The sequence below is a fragment of the Strix uralensis genome, chromosome 5 (genome assembly GCF_047716275.1).
Source record: "Strix uralensis isolate ZFMK-TIS-50842 chromosome 5, bStrUra1, whole genome shotgun sequence".
Lineage (NCBI taxonomy): Eukaryota > Metazoa > Chordata > Aves > Strigiformes > Strigidae > Strix > Strix uralensis.
In genome coordinates this window covers 1,704,640-1,724,647 of record NC_133976.1, presented here as the reverse complement: position 1 = coordinate 1,724,647, position 20,008 = coordinate 1,704,640, and the positions used below count along the sequence as shown (strand labels likewise).

Sequence of the window (20,008 nt, the reverse complement as noted above, 5' to 3'; positions counted from 1 at the left end):
CGACGCTTTAGCGCTGTCAGCCGCTCGCGCCCCCTACGCGGCGCCTGATTGGCCGCCGGCGCGACGGGCGGCCAATCGGGGCGAGGGTAGTTGCGGGGTGGGACGCCAGAAGCGGACGGCGGGTGGTCGGGCGGGAGTGAGGGAAAGAGGGGGGCGGCGGGGAGGAATCTCCGCTGCGGGAAGATGTCGAGCAGGAGGAGTATCGGGAACCCGGAGGTGGGATGAGGGACCCTTCCCCTCGCCGTCACCCTCCCGCCGGCGGGCGGCGGGAATCGGGGGGCCGGGCCAGAGAGCGGCGGCGGCGGCCTCCGCTCCTGACGGGGGCAGCCCTGGGTGGCCCATGGGGCTCTGGGGCTCCAGCGGCCGGGGCGTCTCTGGGGGTTGCTGTGGGGACCGGAGGGTTGAGGGGGTGGGGAGGGCGGCTCTCGGGGGCCTCGGTGGGCCAGTGCAGCATCCAGAGGCGTTACTCGGAGCGGGCGGGAGGTTTCCTGGGGCCCCTAGAGCTGGGCGTGCTCAGGGTGAATTGCGGGTGGAGACAGAAGGGGAGAGAAATTTGCCTTTTGAGGCTCTAAAGTGGCGGTTTGGCAGGGGATTTAATACAGAGTTGGAGATCCAGAGGTCTGTCGTCCTGCCTGAGAGCAGAGGATGTCTGAGAGGATGCCTGTGGTCTCGCTCCTCTTTTTGTTGTCTCTGAGAGCTCTTCAAATTGCCTTTTCTGTTAATGGGGTTTTTTTTGCCTTTAAAACAAATACATGACTGTATGTTGACTTCCTCTTATATTTTCATTTTTAAAACAGTATTTAACCAGGCGCATCCCTCAGAATCCCAGATACCAACATATAAAAACCCGCCTTGATACTGGTAAGTGAAATCGTTGTAGGGTAAAAAAACCAAACGTGGATGTAGGAGTATACAGAAATATGATGAATCTCTTAACCGCCTCTGTCCTGAGCTACTTTACCCCAGATACTGTGGAGCTATGTCAGAACTTGCATTGCGATTGTGATGTCTCTGTTGTGACAGTTTCCACAGGAATTACTGATCTTGGAGTTTCTGTATGTGGGCTTTTCTTGTATAAACTAATACCTTGACAAGGGTTTCATTCAAGATAATTACTTAAGGGGTGTCTTTGGGGATTTTTTGTTGTTAAAGTGGTTCAATTTTATCCAGTAATCTCTGCTTATAGTATCCACATAAAAATGTTGGCAAAGTGACAGTGTGGCCCCAGTTGTGCTTGAAGCAGCATGTTGGAGGTAGGATTTGAATACCAAGGTCCTGATTTTAGCTCCCTTAGAGAGAGGGCTGTAGTGTACTGAGTTTTAAGGAGTGACTTTCTGAAGGCGATGACTTTGTTCTCCAAAGCATTGTCAAAACAACTTATGCTTTTGAGTAGAGAGGGCTTGGTGTGGAACTTGTAAACTGGAAGGCTGTTTTTCTGGAATAACGCCATTCTGATTCTTGTTGGTTGACAAGAAGCTCAACGTGAGCCAGCAATGTGTGCTGGCAGCCCAGAAAGCCACCCGTGTGCTGGGCTGCACCCAGAGCAGTGTGGGCAGCAGGGCGAGGGGGGGATTCTCCCCCCCCTCTGCTCCGCTCTCGGGAGACCCCCCTGCAGTGCTGGGTCCAGCTCTGGGGGCACCAACAGCAGAAGGACACGGACCTGCTCGAGCGGGGCCAGAGGAGGCCACAAAGATGCTCGGGGGGCTGGAGCACCCCCCTGTGAGGACAGGCTGAGAGAGTTGGGGGGTTCAGCTGGAGAAGAGAAGGCTCCGGGGAGACCTTAGAGCGGCCTCCCAGGACTGAAAGGGGCTACAGGAAAGGGGGGAGGGACTTGTCATCAGGGTGGTAGGGATAGGACGAGGGGGAATGGTTTTAAACTGAAAGAGGGTGGATTTAGATGAGATACAAGGAAGAAATTCTTTATTGTGAGGGTGGTGAGGCCCTGGCACAGGTTGCCCAGAGAAGCTGTGGCTGCCTCCTCCCCGGAAGGGTTCAAGGCCAGGTTGGACGGGGCTTTGGGCAACCTGGGCTAGTGGAAGGTGTCCCTGCCCGTGGCAGGGAGGTTGGAACTGAATGATCTTTAAGGTCCCTTCCAACCCAAACCATCCTGTGATTCTGTGAGTAGCAGGGTGTGGATATTCTGTAGTCCTCCCTGAAAATCCTGTAAAATAAAACTCGAGTGCATTCTGTAGAAAAACTGAAGCAGCGCCTGTGGGTATATGTAGAAGATTTGAGCTCCTCTGGTCATGAACGTTTGCAGTGACTTCCTCTCTCCAGTATGGAGGCTTTAACCTCTGGACCACTGCCCGTTCCCAGAGGCGGTTGGCAGTCGGAGTCCTGCAAGCCCTTTGACTGACTTTGCTATTTAGCTCGGCCTTCCTTGCGATAGAAAAGCACGAAGAGGAAAATCGTGGTACTTTTGATTTATGGATGCCTTGTATTGTCATGGTGAAAGAGGATCTACAACAAACTCTTGTAATCATAGTCTGATATTTTCCTCCCCTAAAAAATCTAGGTCTTAATAGCACTGAAGAAAATCACTAATTAAAAAATTGTAACGAACTGATTTTTTTTTTTTTTTTGGTTACAGGAAACAGTTTAACAAAATACACTGAGAAATTGGAAGAGATCAAAAGAAGTGAGTATCTGGAGAGGAGCAGAATGTAACTTGCGGTGAGTTAGTTCCAAACTGAAGGAGCATCGAGGAACAGGGGGTTGAATCCCAGGCCCTCCGTTTGCTTGGAGATCTCCACTCCGATGGTGCCCACAGCCTTTTTCAGGGATGAACTGTAGAAACACGCAGCAGCAGGATACAAAGATGGTTGGTTCTTTGCTGGGCACCTTCCACTTTGTGCTGCGCCTTATTTCTCTGTCTCTCACAGTGCTTTACAGATTTAACTTAAGAAACCAGGCAGGCAGATCTAGGAGTCTTTCCAGATCCTTCTTTGTGCAATTTTTGTTATTGAGTGGAAACCAGACAGGAAGAGGTTTTCTGGACTAAGAAACTAGACTAGACTCATCTGGGAAGACTCAGACTGCGCTTCTGAGATTTTATTTCACTTTTAGGTAACAACTTGAGATCCTTTACCTTTGTATAATTGTCGCATACTTAGATTTCTATCAGAATACTCAAAGGTAGGAAAAAGATGAGCTCATTCCTATGTAACTCATTAACTTCACCAGAACTAAACACTGATGTTTTGAGGACTTTGGGTTGTTCAAGCTAATGAAAGCCTAACTCATATTTATTTCAGTCTATTTTCCCACTGAAAATGGGCTTTTTTAAGAAATTACTGATAAAGCTAATGTTCTACTACTTTATTTTCAGCTACTGTCCAGATTATTTTCACATAGAGAGCCAGGAAAGCTATTAAACCCAAAAGCTGCATTTATTGATGTGAAAGAAAAATCGTCCCCGTTAATGACTAATTAGGATTTTAAATGTTCAGTCTTAGACCCACTCACTGTGTTCCTCTGAGGTGGTAGTGTTCATACTGTAAGGGAGGTCACTAATCTCTCACGTGAATATATTTGTGCTCAGCTTTGTGCAAAATGGTCCTTTGTTGCCAGTTTGTTTGTTGGTTGTTTTTTTTTTTAAACACTGCAGGTCTTTGGGGAAAATCAAAAGAGAAATGACCTTGCTTTCCGAAATCCTGTGTTGACTGACTAAGATTTCAGTGCTTAACACTGGATTGCCATCGCTTTGTATCTGTGCTGAAAATCTTGTTGTATGGGTCTAGTTGGTTTTCAATCTCTGCTGTGAATCTGGTTTTGTTTCAGGCAGGACTCCTTTTGTTTAATCGTGGTTCTGGAGTCCGGTAGAAACTTTCTCATTATATTTGGGCTGAATAGACACCTTGTGTTCCCAGGCAGTTTAGAAACTTCTCCCCCTTGATTTCTCATGGATAGATGATACTGTTTGGACACAACTTTAAATACCCAGCACAGGCAACTCTCTGTCTCTTGTGTAACGTGAGAGAGTGGGACTTAATACCCCGAGCGCGCTGTGGAATCAAAAATGATAAGAGAGCCGGAACCACGATGATTTGTCCTTTGGAGGATTGACTTGAGGAGAGACATCAAGTCTCTTCCTTTTCTCTGGCGTTGCTTCACTCATTTCTGAAGCTGTGAGAAGTGCATCCTTGAATACAGAATAATTACAGCTTCAGACCAGTTCACCGAAGCAAAAAATGTCAGAAAATCCGAATGGATCTTCCAGGACAGAAGCAGGTACGTTGTGTTGCTTTTGTAGTTGGAAGCAACACTTCTGAAATTTCTTATAACTGCTGGGAGGCTTGCACAAGCATTCAGATTGGTCTGCTCCAGGTCAGGCTTTGTAATAACAAAACAGTTATGCTGTGGTTTTTCTTGTTGATAGAAATAATTTTGGGTGGTAAAGGCAAGGTCTAGGTCATAAAGGCTTGTTTTGGGATAAATAATCTTTGCTTGAGGTGGGTGGAAACCAGCATTTGTTTTTTATCTGCACTGTGACAATGGTTCTGCTTTGTCAGTGTTTATAGACATTCAGCGCTTCATGAGCTTTGTTGCTTTTATTTGTCCTTCTAAATTAAGTTTATTTCTTGCCCTTCACATGACTGAAGGGCTCTTTTTGTCCGTGGCTGGGGAGTTTTAACCATTTGGACATGGGCTACGTGAGGGTTTTGTGTCAGACAGGTGAAATGGGCTGTATAAAAGATAATTCTTGCTGTTATTTCCAAGTCGTAAAGGGAGGCTTTAGCAATCTGAGCTTGAGGCTTGAAACCAGGTGGGTTTGCCAGAACAGTGAAGGTCATTTTCAAGTTAACTGATGTTCTGAAATCTAGTTTATGTGCAGGTCTTGTACTTCAGACCCGTGGTTTGAAAGGCATAGAACACACTGCAGTGCACTGGGGTATTTTGGATGGGCTCCTTTTTTCTAAGACAAGCTGTGGAGTAGCAAGAAGGCACTTGCTTTGCAGCCTAATAAAAATGATATAGGGTAGGATGTTGAAGAATTTGGGAACTCTGCTTGCTCTGAATGCTGAAAATTAATTGGCCTCCCTCTTCAGGAAGTATATTTAAGAGGAAAGGATAGGAATAAATAAAAACAGAGTTGAAAGCTCACAATTTCTCTGTGTCTGTCCTGCGACCGTAATGTGTCCATTGACTGTCTACAGGGAGAATCTTGTCCGAACAGAATGTCTGTCAGGAAGCGCGTGATCACCGCTTATATTGGGAAGAAATCTCAGCCTCCAGCGTTCGCGTGACGGCTCCTCTAAACACATGTCAGCTTGAGAGTTTCCATAAGCTAATTTTGCAGTAATTTTTTTTGTGTGGTGGTTACAGGAATGTGGATTGGAGCCCTTCCCCCTTCTCCCCCATCTTCCCTTGTTTAAGCTAATGGAGCATTCAGCAGATGGTTTTAGAGGATTTAGAATTGCTTAACTGGCTGGATTTGCTAAAGGTCCTGCACTCCGTTGTTAGCCCTCTTAGCTGAACAGCTGGAGAGGGACCAGTCTGGAATATCTAAATTGTTAGAAAAATGCAAAGGGTTTTTCTTTTTTTATGAATCAAAATCTATGACTTCAGAGGTGGAGCCTAGTAAGGGAGAAGGAGGAAAAGAAAGGAGAAGCAATTTTATTTTTTGAGAGAGCTTAGATTCATTAGAGCGTGGCTTCAGGAGCTGCAGGCAGAACTCAGTTACAGCTGCAGTGCCTGACACAGGAGGAATTTTGTTGATCATCTTTGCCTTACCCTGCCAGCACAGGATTGATCTTTTTTTTTTTTTTTTTTTTTTTTCCCCCCCTCCTCTGCTATCTTCTTTCTAGCTGTAAATTTCCCAAAGCATGAGGCTTCCATTACTTCCCATGGGAGGCTATTTCATATCAAGATGTTCCTACTGATACTCGTCTTAGCTTCTCTCTCTTACTCCATACACCCTTTTGTTTCACACTGGAAAGCTTCTCTCTTCTTCGTGTTTATGCATCTCGAGTATCTGTATGCAATCAGACTTCCATCCTTGTCATCGCTTCCTTAGCACTGTTAATCTCTGCTCTGGTTGTTTGTCAGTTGTTCCAACAGACCTCTCAGTTTTCTTGCTACCTAAGCTTTGTCTTCAGGCTTAAGATTTAATTAGTCCAGTTTCTCCGTAGCAATTATGTGTGCTTCAAGCTGGTATCCATGCTGTTCTGCTGTTCTGTCAGTTATCCATTCCTTTAAGTAGCCATATAAGCAAATTGTAGGAATTAGAATTTAATTGTCAGATAAGGTAAGAAAACCTGGAGCATTTTAATCGGTAAGATTAAACATACATGTTTAGCTTAGTATTTGAAAAGACATAGTCTGAGATACAGTGTCCCTGTGCTCTGCTTCGGCTGTAACTTACACAAATTTAAAAATTCAAGTAAATTAAATCTTTTGGTTTAAGAGGCTTTGCGACTGTAGCAGGCTTCAAAGAACAGCAGACGAGGTGATAAATCCACGAAACTGCTTCCTTCCCCCAGCAAGAACAGAAAACACAAAGTGATGCACGTTTGAGGCTAAAAGCAACTAAATCTTCCTTCTCCACTTTAATTGTATCTGGACAAGATCTCTCTCTATAACTGGTATTACTTTTCACAAAGTCTTCAGGTTTGCTGCTCCCATCCTTCAGCACAAGCTTAGTGCCCAGAAATCCTGCCTTGGAGAAGAATAGCTGGGACTAAGCCCATTACCTGGTATTTGCAAAAGCTGGGAATTTAATTAAAAATTTACATTGTCCTCTTCTGTTTTGTTTTTGAAGATTACAGATATAAAAAGGATGAGCTGTTTAAAAGGCTGAAAGTGACTACTTTTGCCCAGCTGGTATGTATAGTTCCCTCTCTGGCCTCTGAAAGTTGTTATCTTTTATGAACAGCACTTTTGCTTTGTCTAAAGCTTTCTATGATGTAGCCTTAGTCTGTAATTCTTCTGTACTGGCTTCTTCCTGCCCTCACAGATTTCCCTTAATTAAAGCAAACCATTCAGGCCAATGATTTCAGAGTAGTCAAATGCTTTTAGTTGCAAATTGAAGTTTGTAGTGACCCTGTCTTTGAAATTTTCTCCCTATTTTTTTGTCTGTTGCCTTAAGAGGATCTTCAAGCCTCTTATGACAGAAAAGGGCTGTGTAAAGTAGCATTCAAATCTGATCTCATCGAGCTTTGTGTCAAGTAGTCACAGACTGAAGCCCTCCCTAATAGCAGGTTTAACTGCAGAAAATGAGAAAGTTGTGACTTCAAGGCTTTCTGGATATTTTTTTAAATTAAAAGTAATGAATCAAAATATTTAAAAATGGAAAAATTGATCTGTAAATAAATAGCTGTGTGTTGCTTAAATGTTGGTTCAAGAAAACTAGTGAAAACTAGAAAAAGACAAGCTGTCTTCAAAGGAGGGAAGGAAAGGGAAGGTTAAACCTGCAGATATTGGAGTGGGTTTCTGCAGACTCAGATCTTTAGTTCCCCTGGATTGTTAAGACCAGTCCTGTGACTCTCACTGGTGTGATGAACTGATTTAGTACGTGAATATCCCAGCTCTGCTCTCACAGACCAGTTAACCATGTGTGATTTTAGCCAGTGTAGTGTATCCTCTGAAATGTTTCAGTGACTGAACTTCATAAAGGTCAGAAAATATTCTGGTATTTGATATTGCCAGCATGGCACATCTGTTTATTCTAAGGTTGAGCTTTTTTTTTTTTTTTCCGCTACAATTTCTGCTTAATAAAAGGACACACTTGCCATCATATATGCACTTGTATGTGACCTTGAAGTCCAGCAGAAGTTGCATTGAGTTAAATGTGTTTTGGGTTGAGGATTGTTTTTCCTTAAGCTGATCCCTGCTGTCTTTCATTGACACTGGTTCATGCGTATCAAGGTATGGTTGCTTGCTTTTGTTTCCTGCAGGTCATCCAGGTTGCCTCTCTATCTGATGAAACCTTAGAAGTGACAAATGAGGAGATCCACAAGCTGGAAGGTAACAGTATTTATTGTAAGCACAAAGAGAAGGAGCTGTAGATCACTGTCGTATGGTGAACTGTGTCCTGACAGACAGAGCTGACTATTCAGCAAGTCTTTTAATCAGGAGGGAAAAATAACCTGTGGCCTGCAGGCATTCCACTTTGGGACCAGAAACACTCCTAAAACAGATAGGCTTGCAGATAAGAAAGGCCTCTTGCTGCTGAGTTTATTGTAGTAAGTCAGTAGATATCAAGAATTATGTTTTTCTTGAATTCATAAAATGAGATTTTGAGCCCTTAAAAATAATATGGCTCTTTATTATTTTTAATATGAGGCTCTCAGTAAGTCATCCTTATAAGAGGATGAAGGTAAGGCTGTCTTTGAGACACACATTCTTCTAAGAATAGAAACTGGGCTTAAAACCTGCTTGTTTGTTTCCTGCAGCGTTTTAACTCTTTGTACCCTGTTCTCTCCCCAGATGGTGATTCTGCTGCTCCAGATGCAGATGCTGAAGTCACAGCAGGGACAAACGGGAAAGGAAGCCCCGATGGGACACCTAGTCCAGTCCTGTTCATAAACAACACAGGAGCTGGGGAATCCTATCGGTCCACTCTGCAGAGGTGCCTGATAATAATACTCAATTTTCTCCCTGTCTTAGCAAGACAATTATTTTTACCCAGCCAGTTATTTTAAATTGCTGCTAAGTGACTTTATACTGTATTTCTCATTCAAGCCTGATTCTGCAGGTCCAAGGATGCGAGCGAGAGAGAGGGTTGGCAGGTTTTCCTGTCTGAATGAGTTTGGTTTGAGGCTGTAACCCAACACTGTGGCCACCAGATGATTGTCTAAATGGCTGACGAGGGAATATGTCTGTGCAATTCAATCCAGCTCCCTGAGTTCAAGAATCCATGTTATGAACTGCTCTGGGAAACTAATGTGCTTTACTGATGATCTTAATGGATTGTCCCATGATTGAGAATAAGAGTCCAATTTCCAAACCCACTACATCGCCAGTCAAGGTCAGAGATATGAGGAAGACACTAAGAGGAAGCTTTGTCTCAGCCCTTCCCTTGCTGTACCTGTGCAAATGTTAACAGAAGACTTGAGACACAAGCCTGACAAGCTTGACGATCGTGTATCAAAGCTTTCAGTTTAGTGACCACTGAGAGTATCTGGAGGTTTCAGTTCATGTCCTGTATCCAATTTAGTGATGAAATGGAAATCCTCTGCGTAGCACTGACAGTTATTTACTGTGTCTAACTTGCTGAGATATCGATGTTGGCAGCTTCTTAGAATTATTCTCCCTCACCTCAGAGTCACTTAAGACATTGAATAAAACTCCTGGACTTGACTGATCCAAAAGAGTACAGTATGTTCACGTAGCAAAGCTGTGCTCTGTTTATTTTTTAAACTGATAAAAATTAAATCAGTCTTTTACGACGTACTGGAAAGCCTGAAATAGTCTCTCTATTTTTATGTGGTGTCTGGCTGGACTGGAACATAAATGGGCTATTGAAACATTTGATGGAAAATCACTCTGACCTTTTCTTTTTTTGTGCCATAACCTCCTCTTTCCTCTTGTAGTGTGATAAGTGGCGTTGGTGAACTGGATATAGAAAAGGACACTCCAAAAAAAGTGGACACTCAGACTAAAGACATGCCTTATCCCGACTGCCCCTTCCTGCTTTTGGATGTACGAGACCGGGATGCGTACGACCAGTGTCACATTATTGGAGGTGAGGAGGCCAGAATCCCACAGCAGCCCAGTGTCAACTGGGATCATATATTCAGCTTTTTGTGTTGTTTTCTGGCTGGCTTCATTTTTTCCCCCATGCTGGGACACCACTTGGGTGCAGAATGCTCTCAGCACTCATCCTGTACACCCATCTTTCCTGGAAGATAGATGAGGGGACCAAGCTAATGTTAATCCCTTATTCAGTGGGTTTTCAGGTCTGTTGCACTCTAACAAGTCTGTGTCAGTTGTATTCCAGGTAGGTGTTTAGCTGCTGTATGAATTTTCTCTCTCTTTTTTTTTTTTTTTTTTTTTTTTTCCCTTTCTCCTCTGCAGCTTATTCCTACCCTATTGCAACGCTGTCTAGAACCATGAACCCATATACAAATAGTATTCTGGAATATGTATCCTTTATGTATAAAGTGCTGGAATGGGGGGATGTTGGTGGGGGCTTCCAAAAACAATCGGAGCAAAAATAATTAGAGCTGTGACCAGGACAACGTTTAACCACCAAAATCTGGGGATTTCAAGAGGGTGGGAGGGGAGGTCCTTTGCACTGGCTGTGACTGCCTGGTGTGGCTCCACTGCCACCATCAGATGCTGGATTCTAGTTCCTCAAGGCTGTCAACACCTCTTGACTCCAGCGGGAGCTGCCTGAATTTGGCTTTTCTTGGGATTTTGGCTGCTGAAGGCAAAGCCGTATTACTTGGACACCCGTCCCCTGCTGTTGCTGGAGCACTGGGCTTCTTGAGGGATGCATTGATCAAATCCTTTCACTTCCTCTCAGCACCTTGATGAGGATTGGCTTTTCTCTGGAGGAGAGAAAGAGGATTATTAGCTAAGATTAGGCTGATAATTTCCCAGATTGTTAGATTGTGAGGCCTGCAGGGAAGAGGGGAGGTTGTACACGAAGGTGCTTCTTGCTATTGCCTGTTACTAACCAATCACAAGTTAATCCTTAGCTCTTTTACCTATCAGAAAAATGCACATGGAAAAATTATCATTTTGTATGACAATGATGAGAGGTTAGCGAGCCAGGCTGCAACAACCATGTGTGAGAGGGGCTTTGAGAATTTGTTCATGTTATCTGGAGGTAAGTGGGGATGGGCAGGACTCCCTGAGATCTCGGGTGGGTAGGTCGAGAGCGGAGAGCAAGGGTTGAGTGAGCTGGAGATTGAAAAAAGCTGGATATTCAGCTCTGTTGAGTGTTTTATTTGTGACTGGTAAAATTTGTGATCTATACGTCTACAGGCCTGAAGGTCCTTGCACAGAAGATCCCAGAAGGTCTGATCACCGGCTCATTCCCCGTGTCCTGCCAGGTGGCAGCTCCCACTGGATCTGCCCGTAAAAAGGCCTCTCCCAAAGTGCCACCTGCACGTGCTGAAAATAAATGGAGATTTTCTGCAGATGATCTACAAAAGATAAAGTACTACCTGGAAGAGGAACGCATTCCTTCAGACACTGCCAGTAAGACTCCAGGACAAATGCTGCAGCCACTTTCTTTAGCTCTTGAGCCTGCCCTGCAGCAGTTCTCTGCTTTTCTATATTCTTTCCATGACACTGCTGGGAGAGGGAGAGTTTTTTTCTAAACTGACTGTGAAGATCCATCAAAACCTGTGCTATGCCAGTCCCAGAGGACTTAAATCTTATATAGCTACATGAGGGCAAAATCCTGGGCCTGCTGACGGTGGGCATATACCATTCTGCCCTCTATATTTAAATGTCTTTTACTGGTGATTAATAAATTTTTCAAATTCTTAGCCTGCACAGCTAGATAGAGACTGCCCAGAACCCCGCACTGAATTATTCATGGGTCTGTATATTTACAGTGAGAGCTGGAGAGCCGACGAAGACCAACAGATCATTTGTGTGTCCTTGTGCTCAGTCACTTACACAGCTTCTGATATTTGGGTGGTTTTTGTGTTGTTTTTTTTTTCCACAGGCCGTCTCAGCCGTGGTTCTTCAGGCCGCGATTCCAAGGTGACAACCGTGAGGAGCAGCCCCAGCACCGCTGGCAACGTGGGATCCCTCACTGCCCGCTCGCTCAGCAGGAGCAGCTTCCAGAACAGGCCGTGGAAATAAGCAGCCGTGTTTTCTTCCGCTGAATACCTGAACGTCCAGGTTCTGGGAACCCCGAGCAGTGCAGCCTATTTGTCATTTTAGGAATCTGCAGAGAAAAGGAGCAGTGATATATAAATGGCAGCTCGGGTAAGGCTGGGGCAGCTGGAACAGTTGACGTTTTGTAGAAGCAGGAACGGGGTCACTTTGGCAAGGCTGACTTTTAGGTGCAGTGTCAGGACAGAGTTGATATCACTGATTTTGTAGAGGAGGGAGGATACTGGTAGTAAAGCCTGCGACCAGTAGAAATGGTTCTGCCCAGCTTGTAGTTCAGACAAATGAACTCATGTCTGTAACAAACACTCTCCCCGTGCTGCGCCCGGAACCACGGACTGTGCGAACAGGAGAACATACGTGAAAGTAAACAGGCCAGAAGTCATCTGTGGACAAAAACCCTGGTGTTTTGTAGCAGAGATACAGACGTTCAGCAATTTGCCAAAATGTTGAAGAGAGGATTCCGTGAGGTTTTTTTTTTTTTTTAAATTTATGTTAATGAACAGAAGTATTTGTAATAAAGTTGGTTTTGGAAATAATGTCCAGCGTAGCACTGTAACCTGACAGTCGTGTTTACTCATGGACAGTGTGTGAAACAATTCTGTATTTTTAAAGGTGAGCTGGAGGAGACAATAACTGTTTTCTCGCTTTTTTTTTTCCTTTACTGCCTAAAAGGTTTGCCTTCTAACTGTGCTTTTTCTGCTTTGTTCCTTGCTGTGGCTACGGAGAACTACTGTGTGGTGGTTTTGGTTCTAAATGAGATTAAATGAGAGAGTAAGGCTGCCAGATGCAGGTTTTTAGCTGGGTTTTAGCTGACATGTCTTAGGGCAAAATCAGTTGTGCCCTTCTTCTTGGTGTGCAGGCAGAGTGTCTCTTTAGTTTGACTGTGTACCACTGGTTTGCTCCTTTTCCTACTTGCCAGAGCAGGTTGCTGGTCACTGGAGCTGCAGAAAACTCTGACATACGTGGAGGAACCAGTCACTCTTCTGCTGACAAAGCTGACTTCCCTCACCATCGTACAGGCAGCTGCAAGTCGAGGTTAGGAGACAGAACACCATTTTGCTTCATAAAATGCTTTTGTGATAGTTGGAGGCAAACTGTGTTCCTCAGTGGAGCAGCAAATAGCTCTGCAGTTCCAGTCCCTGACAGAGGCTGGAAATTTATTCCCAGTTACGCCCTTGCCAGTGTTTTTTGAGTAGCTTCTTTATGGTTAGGGTCACTGAAGGGAAATTTTCTTCTGCCCTCTCACCAGGGTCCCTAAAATCTAGCAGGGACCATGAATCTGGTAACAGAACAGGGTGTGAAGATTTCATAGACAATAAGTATCACAGCTTTCAGCAAATCCGTGCTTCCAGCACACCAGTATTGGCTGGGTGACCCAGAAATCATCTGAATCTACCCAGTGACAAAGCAGAGTTTCCTACTAGAGACACTGTAGGTAGTTACGGAGAGGTCCTGCTCTCTAGCCTTTACCTAAGGTATTGCTCAGCTTTGGCTTCTTGGTCTTGTGGGTTTTGTGCGTGGCTTGGTGGGTTTTGGTGTTGGGTTTTTTTTCCCCCTTTTTGAAGTAGACAAGTAATCTTCAACAGACCCCAAAATTCACCTGTGGTGCAGATCATCAGGGGATAATTCTGGTGAAAGGGCAAGGTGAGAGAAATTGTATGTAATTTCCAGTTTGCAGTTTAAGGCTCAACATCCCTGAGTGCATTTATCAAATTTATTGTGTCTCCATGAGTCTTAAATCAGAGGAGGGCCGATATGGGGACTCATTCTGACGAGAGCTGTAACCTCAGTCCTCTCCAGAGAATAGCGAGGTGATCAGCACAAACCTCTGCTGCGGTGTCAGGATCCCCCAGAGGGAGAATGAGGGAGAAATCAAGGGATATAAGGCAGAGCCAGCATTTAAAATGTACCAAAGTACTTCAAAGAGCTGAATGCCCCTGTGTGTTCAAATATATTTTTATATGTAACAAAATCTGATGGCAGAGAGGTAACTTAAAGCTCCCAGCTTCCCAAGGAGGTCCTTGGATGCTTTAAGTTGTACAAACCAACTCTAATTTATACACACTGCGAGTCAGGCTGGTCAGAGCTGAAGATAACGGGTCTGGTTGTGCCTTATTTCAGCCCATCCCTAGGAAGCTGGATGCATCTCACAGTCTTACTGCTCTGCTTTCTCACCTTCCTACTCGATCACATTACTGGAAGACTTCTTGTTGGTTTAGTTGTAGGTGTATTTGTTTTGAATGAAGTAGCTTGTCCTCCTAGCTCAGACCAGTTGGCTTTCTGTGGAACGGCAGCATCACTTCTTAAGAAAAAAGTGTTTATTTAAATGGTCTGAGCCTAAAGCAGGAGCTGTAGAAACCTGGTTCTTGTCTGCACTCTTCTTCACTCACAGCCTTGGGCAGCTGACTCACCTCTGGGGGCTTTAGTGGCAACACTTTTAGGTGGCCTAATAAAATAAATAAAAGCTAAATAAAGATTTCAGAGGAGTTTGGTACTGAAGCATGGCAGAAATACCCCATTTAGCTTTGAACATACAAACGTGGCTCACGCAGCTGCATAGTCTGAGCTTGATGCCCTGAGTCTGCTGCTCCTTCCTGCTCCGTACGGCACCTCCATTTTTATGAAATAAAAACATTGAACGAAGGAGCATCTCCTGCATAATTCAGATGGTAGCTTGCCTGAAAAATTGATTTAACTGAATGTGCACAGGAGAGGTGAGAGCCAAGAGAATCGTTTATTGTGTGTTTGAAAGACAGGGACCAGTACAGCACACGGGGTCCCACTGGTGTGCGAGTAGGGGGTATTTCAACTCCGTGAGCATGCAGAAATGTTGTTAAAGTTGTAAGCAAATATAAAATGCCTCTGTCTGAAAATGGAGATGAGATGTGGGGGGTCGTGTGTGTCACCTTAAGTCTTGATTTTGCTATCCAGCTGTGGGAGATGGATCTGAAATCTCTGGCTGCTCTGGGCTACGGGAAAACCTCCTGAAACAGATGGACATAACTGGTCTGAGCTGTTTGAGATCCTTCAAATCCAGGGCATCAAAGGGAGAACTGAATGTACTTTCCCATCGTCTTGATGGTTTTGTATGGTTTTGGACTTTTGACTTGGTGTTTTTTTGGAGAAGAGAGTCAAACTCTATGGAGTCTGGGAGTTTTAATTGCTTAATTTAATAAAAAGTGAATGCCACCATATGGCTGAACACTTCTTTTCAGTTTGAGTGTTGACAGCTAACGGAGAGCGTGGCATGGCACCTGCAGAAGCTGGAACCTGGCAGGAGCTTGGCTCCCTCCTCCAGCAGAGGGTGAGGAGGGACCTTTCAACCAGCACCACAAGTGTTCAACCACGAAAATACGCAGAATAAATCGTGTTAACCCGATTGCCTCACGTCCCAGAGCCACCCCAGCAGGGCTGGGGAAAGGGGACACCCCTCCTGCTGCCACAGCGGTGTCCGAGTTCTCTGCTTTGCCCAGTAAGTGTCAAACTGAACCTTTTCCCCTTCCATCCTCTGCCAGAGCAGAGGGAAAACAAGCACCTTCCTTTTGTGTCCCACTATTTTCATGCCCTTTTAAATCCCTTTTCGGGCCACTGGGCCAGCGTGCGCTGTTTATGTTGGCTGCCGCCCACAGGAGCGCTAAGTCAGCCTCCAAAAAAGCTTTCTGATGTGATTTAGACAAAAGAGAAAACAACAAAAGGCATTTCTCATCTTTCTTCACACTTATTTATTGTGTTCTTTTCCTCCCCACAGCTAATTCAGATGGTCCCGCGCGTGCAGCATGATGACCTTCAGCGCCAACCACGTCTCCTGGGCAGTCGGGACGATCTGTTTGGCGGGGAGCAGGAACCCGTAACGCCCCGTGTCCCGCAGCTCAAAGGTGAAGGAGTACTTAATGCCCTGATTGTATGTCCAGTCGATGGTTCCTCCGCTCGCTTGATCTGAGGGGGGAAACAACGGAAGGAACGCGAGGCGTCGGTCGCTCGGTGTCGCACAGGGATTTCATGGGACGTTTCGTCTCAGCCAAGGTGTGAGTGATTTTGGTTTGTTTTGGGGAGAACCCCTCCTGCACCCCCCATTACTTACAGATGGTGGTGATGATGCTGCCGTACTTGTAGTTAGTGCCATACAGAGAAGACAGAGCTGCGACCGCCTTTGCAGAAACCTCATGCTGGGAACACACAGAAGGGAGAAAGATGAGCCAAAGAAAGGAAAAACCTGCAGGATATAACCTGCGGGAGAGGTTTTTCACTTGTGCCACAGGCAAAAAGGATGCCAAAGCTCAATATCCTTGGCCTGGGGGGTCTTCTTGGCTTGCCAGTGCCCCCTCTGTGGGGCATGATGGAGGTTGCTCCTCCTTGGAGGAGGAGAGCAGCCTCACATCATCCCAGCCCCCTTCAAACTGTCAGCCCTACCAGTTCCTTCTGGTCAGGCACTGGAGTCCTGGTGTAGCCGTAGGGGTAGAGCAGGAGTTGGGAGTAGCTGTGGATGGAGACAAAAGCCTTGATGTTCCCGTGGTTCTTCACAAAGTCCACGATGGCCTTCACCTCGGGCTCCGAGTTGGCGTAGGGTCCGTGGTACGTCTCCGAGCAGGGGTTTCCACTGGCCCCAGGCCCTGTGGAGAAATGAAAACACAATCTGGGTGTTTGGTGGCTTTGGTTGGGTGACTCAGAGAGTCACACGGACAAAGAGGTTTTTCCATTTCCAAGCCTGAGAGCTTTTCCCACCCCTCAGCTGCTTGGTGGCCAGTGAGGACCATTCTTGGGGCTCCTCCTAGATGTTTGTATGATGGCTTTCACTTGTGGTCCCCACCACACTGGTCACTAGGGGACACCAAAACCCTGGTGGAACCCAAACCCATGTCTCTGCCACGGAGAGCAAGTCCCATCCCTTCCCCAGGGGACAGCAGTGGATCTTTCTCAACCAGAAATGGCCTCAGAACCTCCACCCCGGACAGCAAATGCGAGAGCTCTGACCTCCAAAACCTGCATCCCAGTTGCGGTTGGGGTCCACACCGATGCAAGCAGAGCCCGATTGCTTGGACCTGGTCTTGCGCCACATGCGATTCTGGAAGGGAAGAGCCAGCTCAGCTGGTGGCTGGGGCTGGAGGTCCACCAGCACCTGATGTCTGGGGCAGTTTAACAGGTCGTGGTGGGTCCCTTCCCATCCCATGGAAACGGGGACAAGGAGGCTTTGATCTTTTAGGGGCCACAATGACCAGCACCCCAAGCCTGCTCCCCAGCCCCATCCAGCATGGATGTAGGAGCCAGGGAATCACAGAATCCCAGAATCATCTCGGTTGGAAAAGCCCTTGAAGATCCTCCAGTCCAACCATGAACCTCACCCTGACCATTCCCAACTCCACCAGATCCCTCAGCACTGGGTCAACCCGACTCTTCAACCCCTCCAGGGATGGGGACTCCCCCCCTGCCCTGGGCAGCCCATTCCAGCGCCCAACAACCCCTTCTGCAAAGAAATCCTTCCTAAGAGCCAGTCTGACCCTGCCCTGGCGCAGCTTGAGGCCATTCCCTCTTGGCCTGCTGCTGGTTCCTTGGCTCAAGAGACTCATCCCCCCTCTCTGCACCCTCCTTTCAGGGAGTTGCAGAGGGCCATGAGGTCTCCCCTCAGCCTCCTCTTCTCCACACTAAACCCCCCCAGTTCCCTCAGCCGCTCCCCATCACACCTGTGCTCCAGACCCTGCACCAGCTCCGTTGCCCTTCTCTGGACATGCTCGAGTCATTCAATGGCCTTTTTGGAGTGAGGGGCCCAAAACTGAACCCACTCATCGAGGGGCGGCCTCACCAGTGCCGAGTCCAGGGGTAAGATCCCTTCCCTGTCCGTGCTGGCCACGCTAGTGCTGATACAGGAGAGGAGAGGAAAGCTGGGCTGGTACCTGGGTTTGGGTGAAGGCGAAGCCGTCAGGGTTGGTAACAATCTCCAGGAAGATGTCCATCTTGTCCAGGACAGAGGCCAGACCTTCATCATTCTCATGATCCAGGACAATCTACAGAGGACAGTGGTTTTGGGGCTCCCTGGCACTGCTGGATCACCATCCCCTCCGTGGGGTCAGCCACCCAGTGTCCACAGTGGCTGCAGGACCTTGTGGCCCTTTGGGGACGTAGGGCGTGGCCGGGAGGTGCCCGTACCTGCTTGGCGAACCAGACCCCGCTGGCCTGCGTCACCCATTCGCGGGAGTGGATGCCGGTGTCGATCCAGACGGCCGGACGGTTCGTACCCCCTTTGCTGAACTGGAAAGAGCAGAGACTGGGGGGTTGGTTTTGTCCTTGGCCCCTCTCCGGTCACCCCACAAACCCCAAATCCTCACCTTGAGCACGTGGAGGGGGCGGTTCTCCGTCGACCGGCCAATCTCCAGCTTGCTGACCAGGTTGGGGTTTTCAGCCACCAGCAGGTCCATGAAGGTGTAGATCTGGGGGAGACGGATGGGGGGGGGGGGTGTGGTGTCACTCCCAGCTCACCCCCTGCCCTTGCTGCATGTGGAGCAAAAGGGCTTTACAAGAGCAATTCCAGAATGCCTAAAATACCCCAAATTTTGTGCTTTCTCACCTCATCCAGGGTATGGTAGGAGGCATAGTTGAAGGTGTTGGTGGTGACTGGCATCTGGCGCCGGCCACGAAGCATCTCCATCTGCTCCTGGTCCAGCAGTTCCTGGGGGACATGGGGCAGGATGAGCCCTTGTCCCGCATTGAGCCGTCCCCCTGCATCTTCCCCACCTCCCCTCCGCCACCGCTGACCTGCACATCCTCGATCATGATGGAGTAGGAGACGCCGTTGGCCTCCAGGTGGGCTTTGAGGGGCTGTAGGCTGGGGAAGGGCACGCGGACATCGACCGGGTGCCCGAGGCCACGGGGTGCCAGCCAGAAATCCAGCTGGAGGAGGAGAAAGTGAGATGGGGGGTTCAGAGTCCGTCTTGGGCCGCCCCCCCGCTTCACTGTACCAGCTTGTGTCTTGTTTCTCCCCAACTGGTCCCCATCATCCCACATCCAGCCCCCCCCAGACCCATCCCTGCTCTACAGTGTGGTTTGGGGGGGACACAGGCTGGTGGAGAGGGTGTCCCCAAAAGTCCCCCCCTGCTCGTTACACCCAGTACCTGCAGCTCCTCGAGGTCCTGCAGCTCCTGCACCTTCTGCAGCTCCTCATCGCTGGTGGGGATGATGCGCAGCACCTGGTGCCTGCGGGGTCAGGGGGTGCTGGGGGGGTGGCAGGGCCAAGCTCCGACCTCCGTGGGTCCAGCCTAACCCCCATCCATCTCCCCCCCTACCCTGGGGATTTGCGCTGAGCCTCTTCCCAAGGGGGGGTCTGTGCCCCCTCAGCACTGAACCAGCTCCTTCTGCCCCGACTAGTGCCACTGTCCCCATCCCGGCCACCCCACCACCACCATCCAGCCCCCCCCTTACCCAACAAAAGTCTCGGTGCCAGCGGCTGCTGCCACCAGCACAGCCAACAACACGAGGCCCCTCATCGTCAGCCGAAAGAGTCTGTCTGGTGTCCTGACAGCACCCCGGGGCCTCTTAAATCCCATCGGGATGGTGGCCCCTGGCCCCGCCCCCCCCCCCCCCCCCCAGCTGTCCCCTTTCCCAGGGCCGTGGGAAGGCTCCGGCTGGCACCTGCCAAGGTCAGGCCCTGCCATCCCCCCCCCCACCCCGCCACGGCACTCCCAGTCCCGGCCAAACCTGTCCCAGGAACTGGCCGGGGCCGTCGGTGAGTCACAGGGAGGTGCCCAAATCCCACTGCCCACGGTGTTTGCGGCGGGGAAGAAGAGGATAAATTTGGGGCCAGAAAGTGTGAGATGCAGATTCTCTCAGGGGGTGGATGGGAGGGGGGAGGACTCGTTCAGCTGGATACCTAAACCGTGGCCACGGTGGTGGCGGGGAAATTGGTTTAAAGTTTGGCACAGGACAGAGGTCAGAGTGGGTGACGGTCAGCCCAGGTGGCAAAAATAAACCAGGAAATTTCTGAAAACACTTTGCACCCAGCGACGGCCCTGAGGGGGCCCGATGTCCCTGGGGGAGGGATGATGGAGCCATACTGCCCAAAATCCCACAACTTTGGGTTTTGTTGCCCAAAAACCACCCCAAGTCCTTCAGGGCTGTTGGCCCCAAAGGATGGGGACTTGTAGGGCCGAAGCCACAAGGTGGGAAAATAAACACCTGCAGGGCTGGGAAACGTTTTTCACTGCTTTTTGAAGTCTAGCATGAA

At 48.0% G+C, this 20,008-nt stretch overlaps 2 protein-coding genes across 3 annotated transcripts; one reads left to right on the top strand and one right to left on the bottom strand.

Moving 5' to 3' along the window:
- Positions 1-136: 136 nt before the first annotated feature.
- Positions 137-12,332, top strand: CEP41 (centrosomal protein 41). Of its 2 annotated transcripts, XM_074869638.1 has the most exons (11): positions 137-216; positions 798-861; positions 2,591-2,638; positions 6,761-6,822; positions 7,896-7,965; positions 8,428-8,569; positions 9,534-9,685; positions 10,018-10,085; positions 10,660-10,774; positions 10,933-11,148; positions 11,624-12,332. In XM_074869638.1, exons 1-11 carry the CDS (start codon positions 184-186, stop codon positions 11,761-11,763), a joined length of 1,110 nt encoding a protein of 369 aa, XP_074725739.1. In that variant the 5' UTR covers positions 137-183; the 3' UTR covers positions 11,764-12,332. The 2 variants fall into 2 exon arrangements, with proteins under 2 accessions (XP_074725739.1, XP_074725741.1); XM_074869640.1 differs by lacking the exons at positions 10,018-10,085; positions 10,660-10,774.
- Positions 12,333-15,544: 3,212 nt separating this feature from the next.
- LOC141943746 (carboxypeptidase A1-like) lies at positions 15,545-19,286 on the bottom strand. Its single transcript, XM_074869405.1, has 11 exons — positions 19,207-19,286; positions 18,900-18,981; positions 18,544-18,678; positions 18,356-18,457; positions 18,117-18,218; positions 17,938-18,039; positions 17,685-17,795; positions 16,768-16,858; positions 16,207-16,406; positions 15,878-15,962; positions 15,545-15,732 (listed from the first exon to the last, which is right to left on the bottom strand). The coding sequence occupies exons 1-11, from the start codon at positions 19,269-19,271 to the stop codon at positions 15,545-15,547; spliced, it is 1,263 nt and encodes a 420-aa protein (XP_074725506.1). The 5' UTR covers positions 19,272-19,286.
- Positions 19,287-20,008: the final 722 nt, after the last annotated feature.

Bases quoted from the DNA above. Each gene is read 5' to 3' on its own strand.
- CEP41 (XM_074869638.1), top strand. From the start codon at position 184: ATGTCGAGCAGGAGGAGTATCGGGAACCCGGAG. The intron at 862-2,590 runs GTAAGTGAAATC...TTTTGGTTACAG, and splicing joins AAAAACCCGCCTTGATACTG to GAAACAGTTTAACAAAATAC. The intron at 7,966-8,427 runs GTAACAGTATTT...TTCTCTCCCCAG, and splicing joins GGAGATCCACAAGCTGGAAG to ATGGTGATTCTGCTGCTCCA.
- LOC141943746 (XM_074869405.1), bottom strand. From the start codon at position 19,271: ATGAGGGGCCTCGTGTTGTTGGCTGTGCTGGTGGCAGCAGCCGCTGGC. The intron at 16,407-16,767 runs GTCAGAGCTCTC...ATTTCTCCACAG, and splicing joins CTGGGATGCAGGTTTTGGAG to GGCCTGGGGCCAGTGGAAAC. The intron at 15,733-15,877 runs GTAAGTAATGGG...TTCCCCCCTCAG, and splicing joins CAGCATCATCACCACCATCT to ATCAAGCGAGCGGAGGAACC.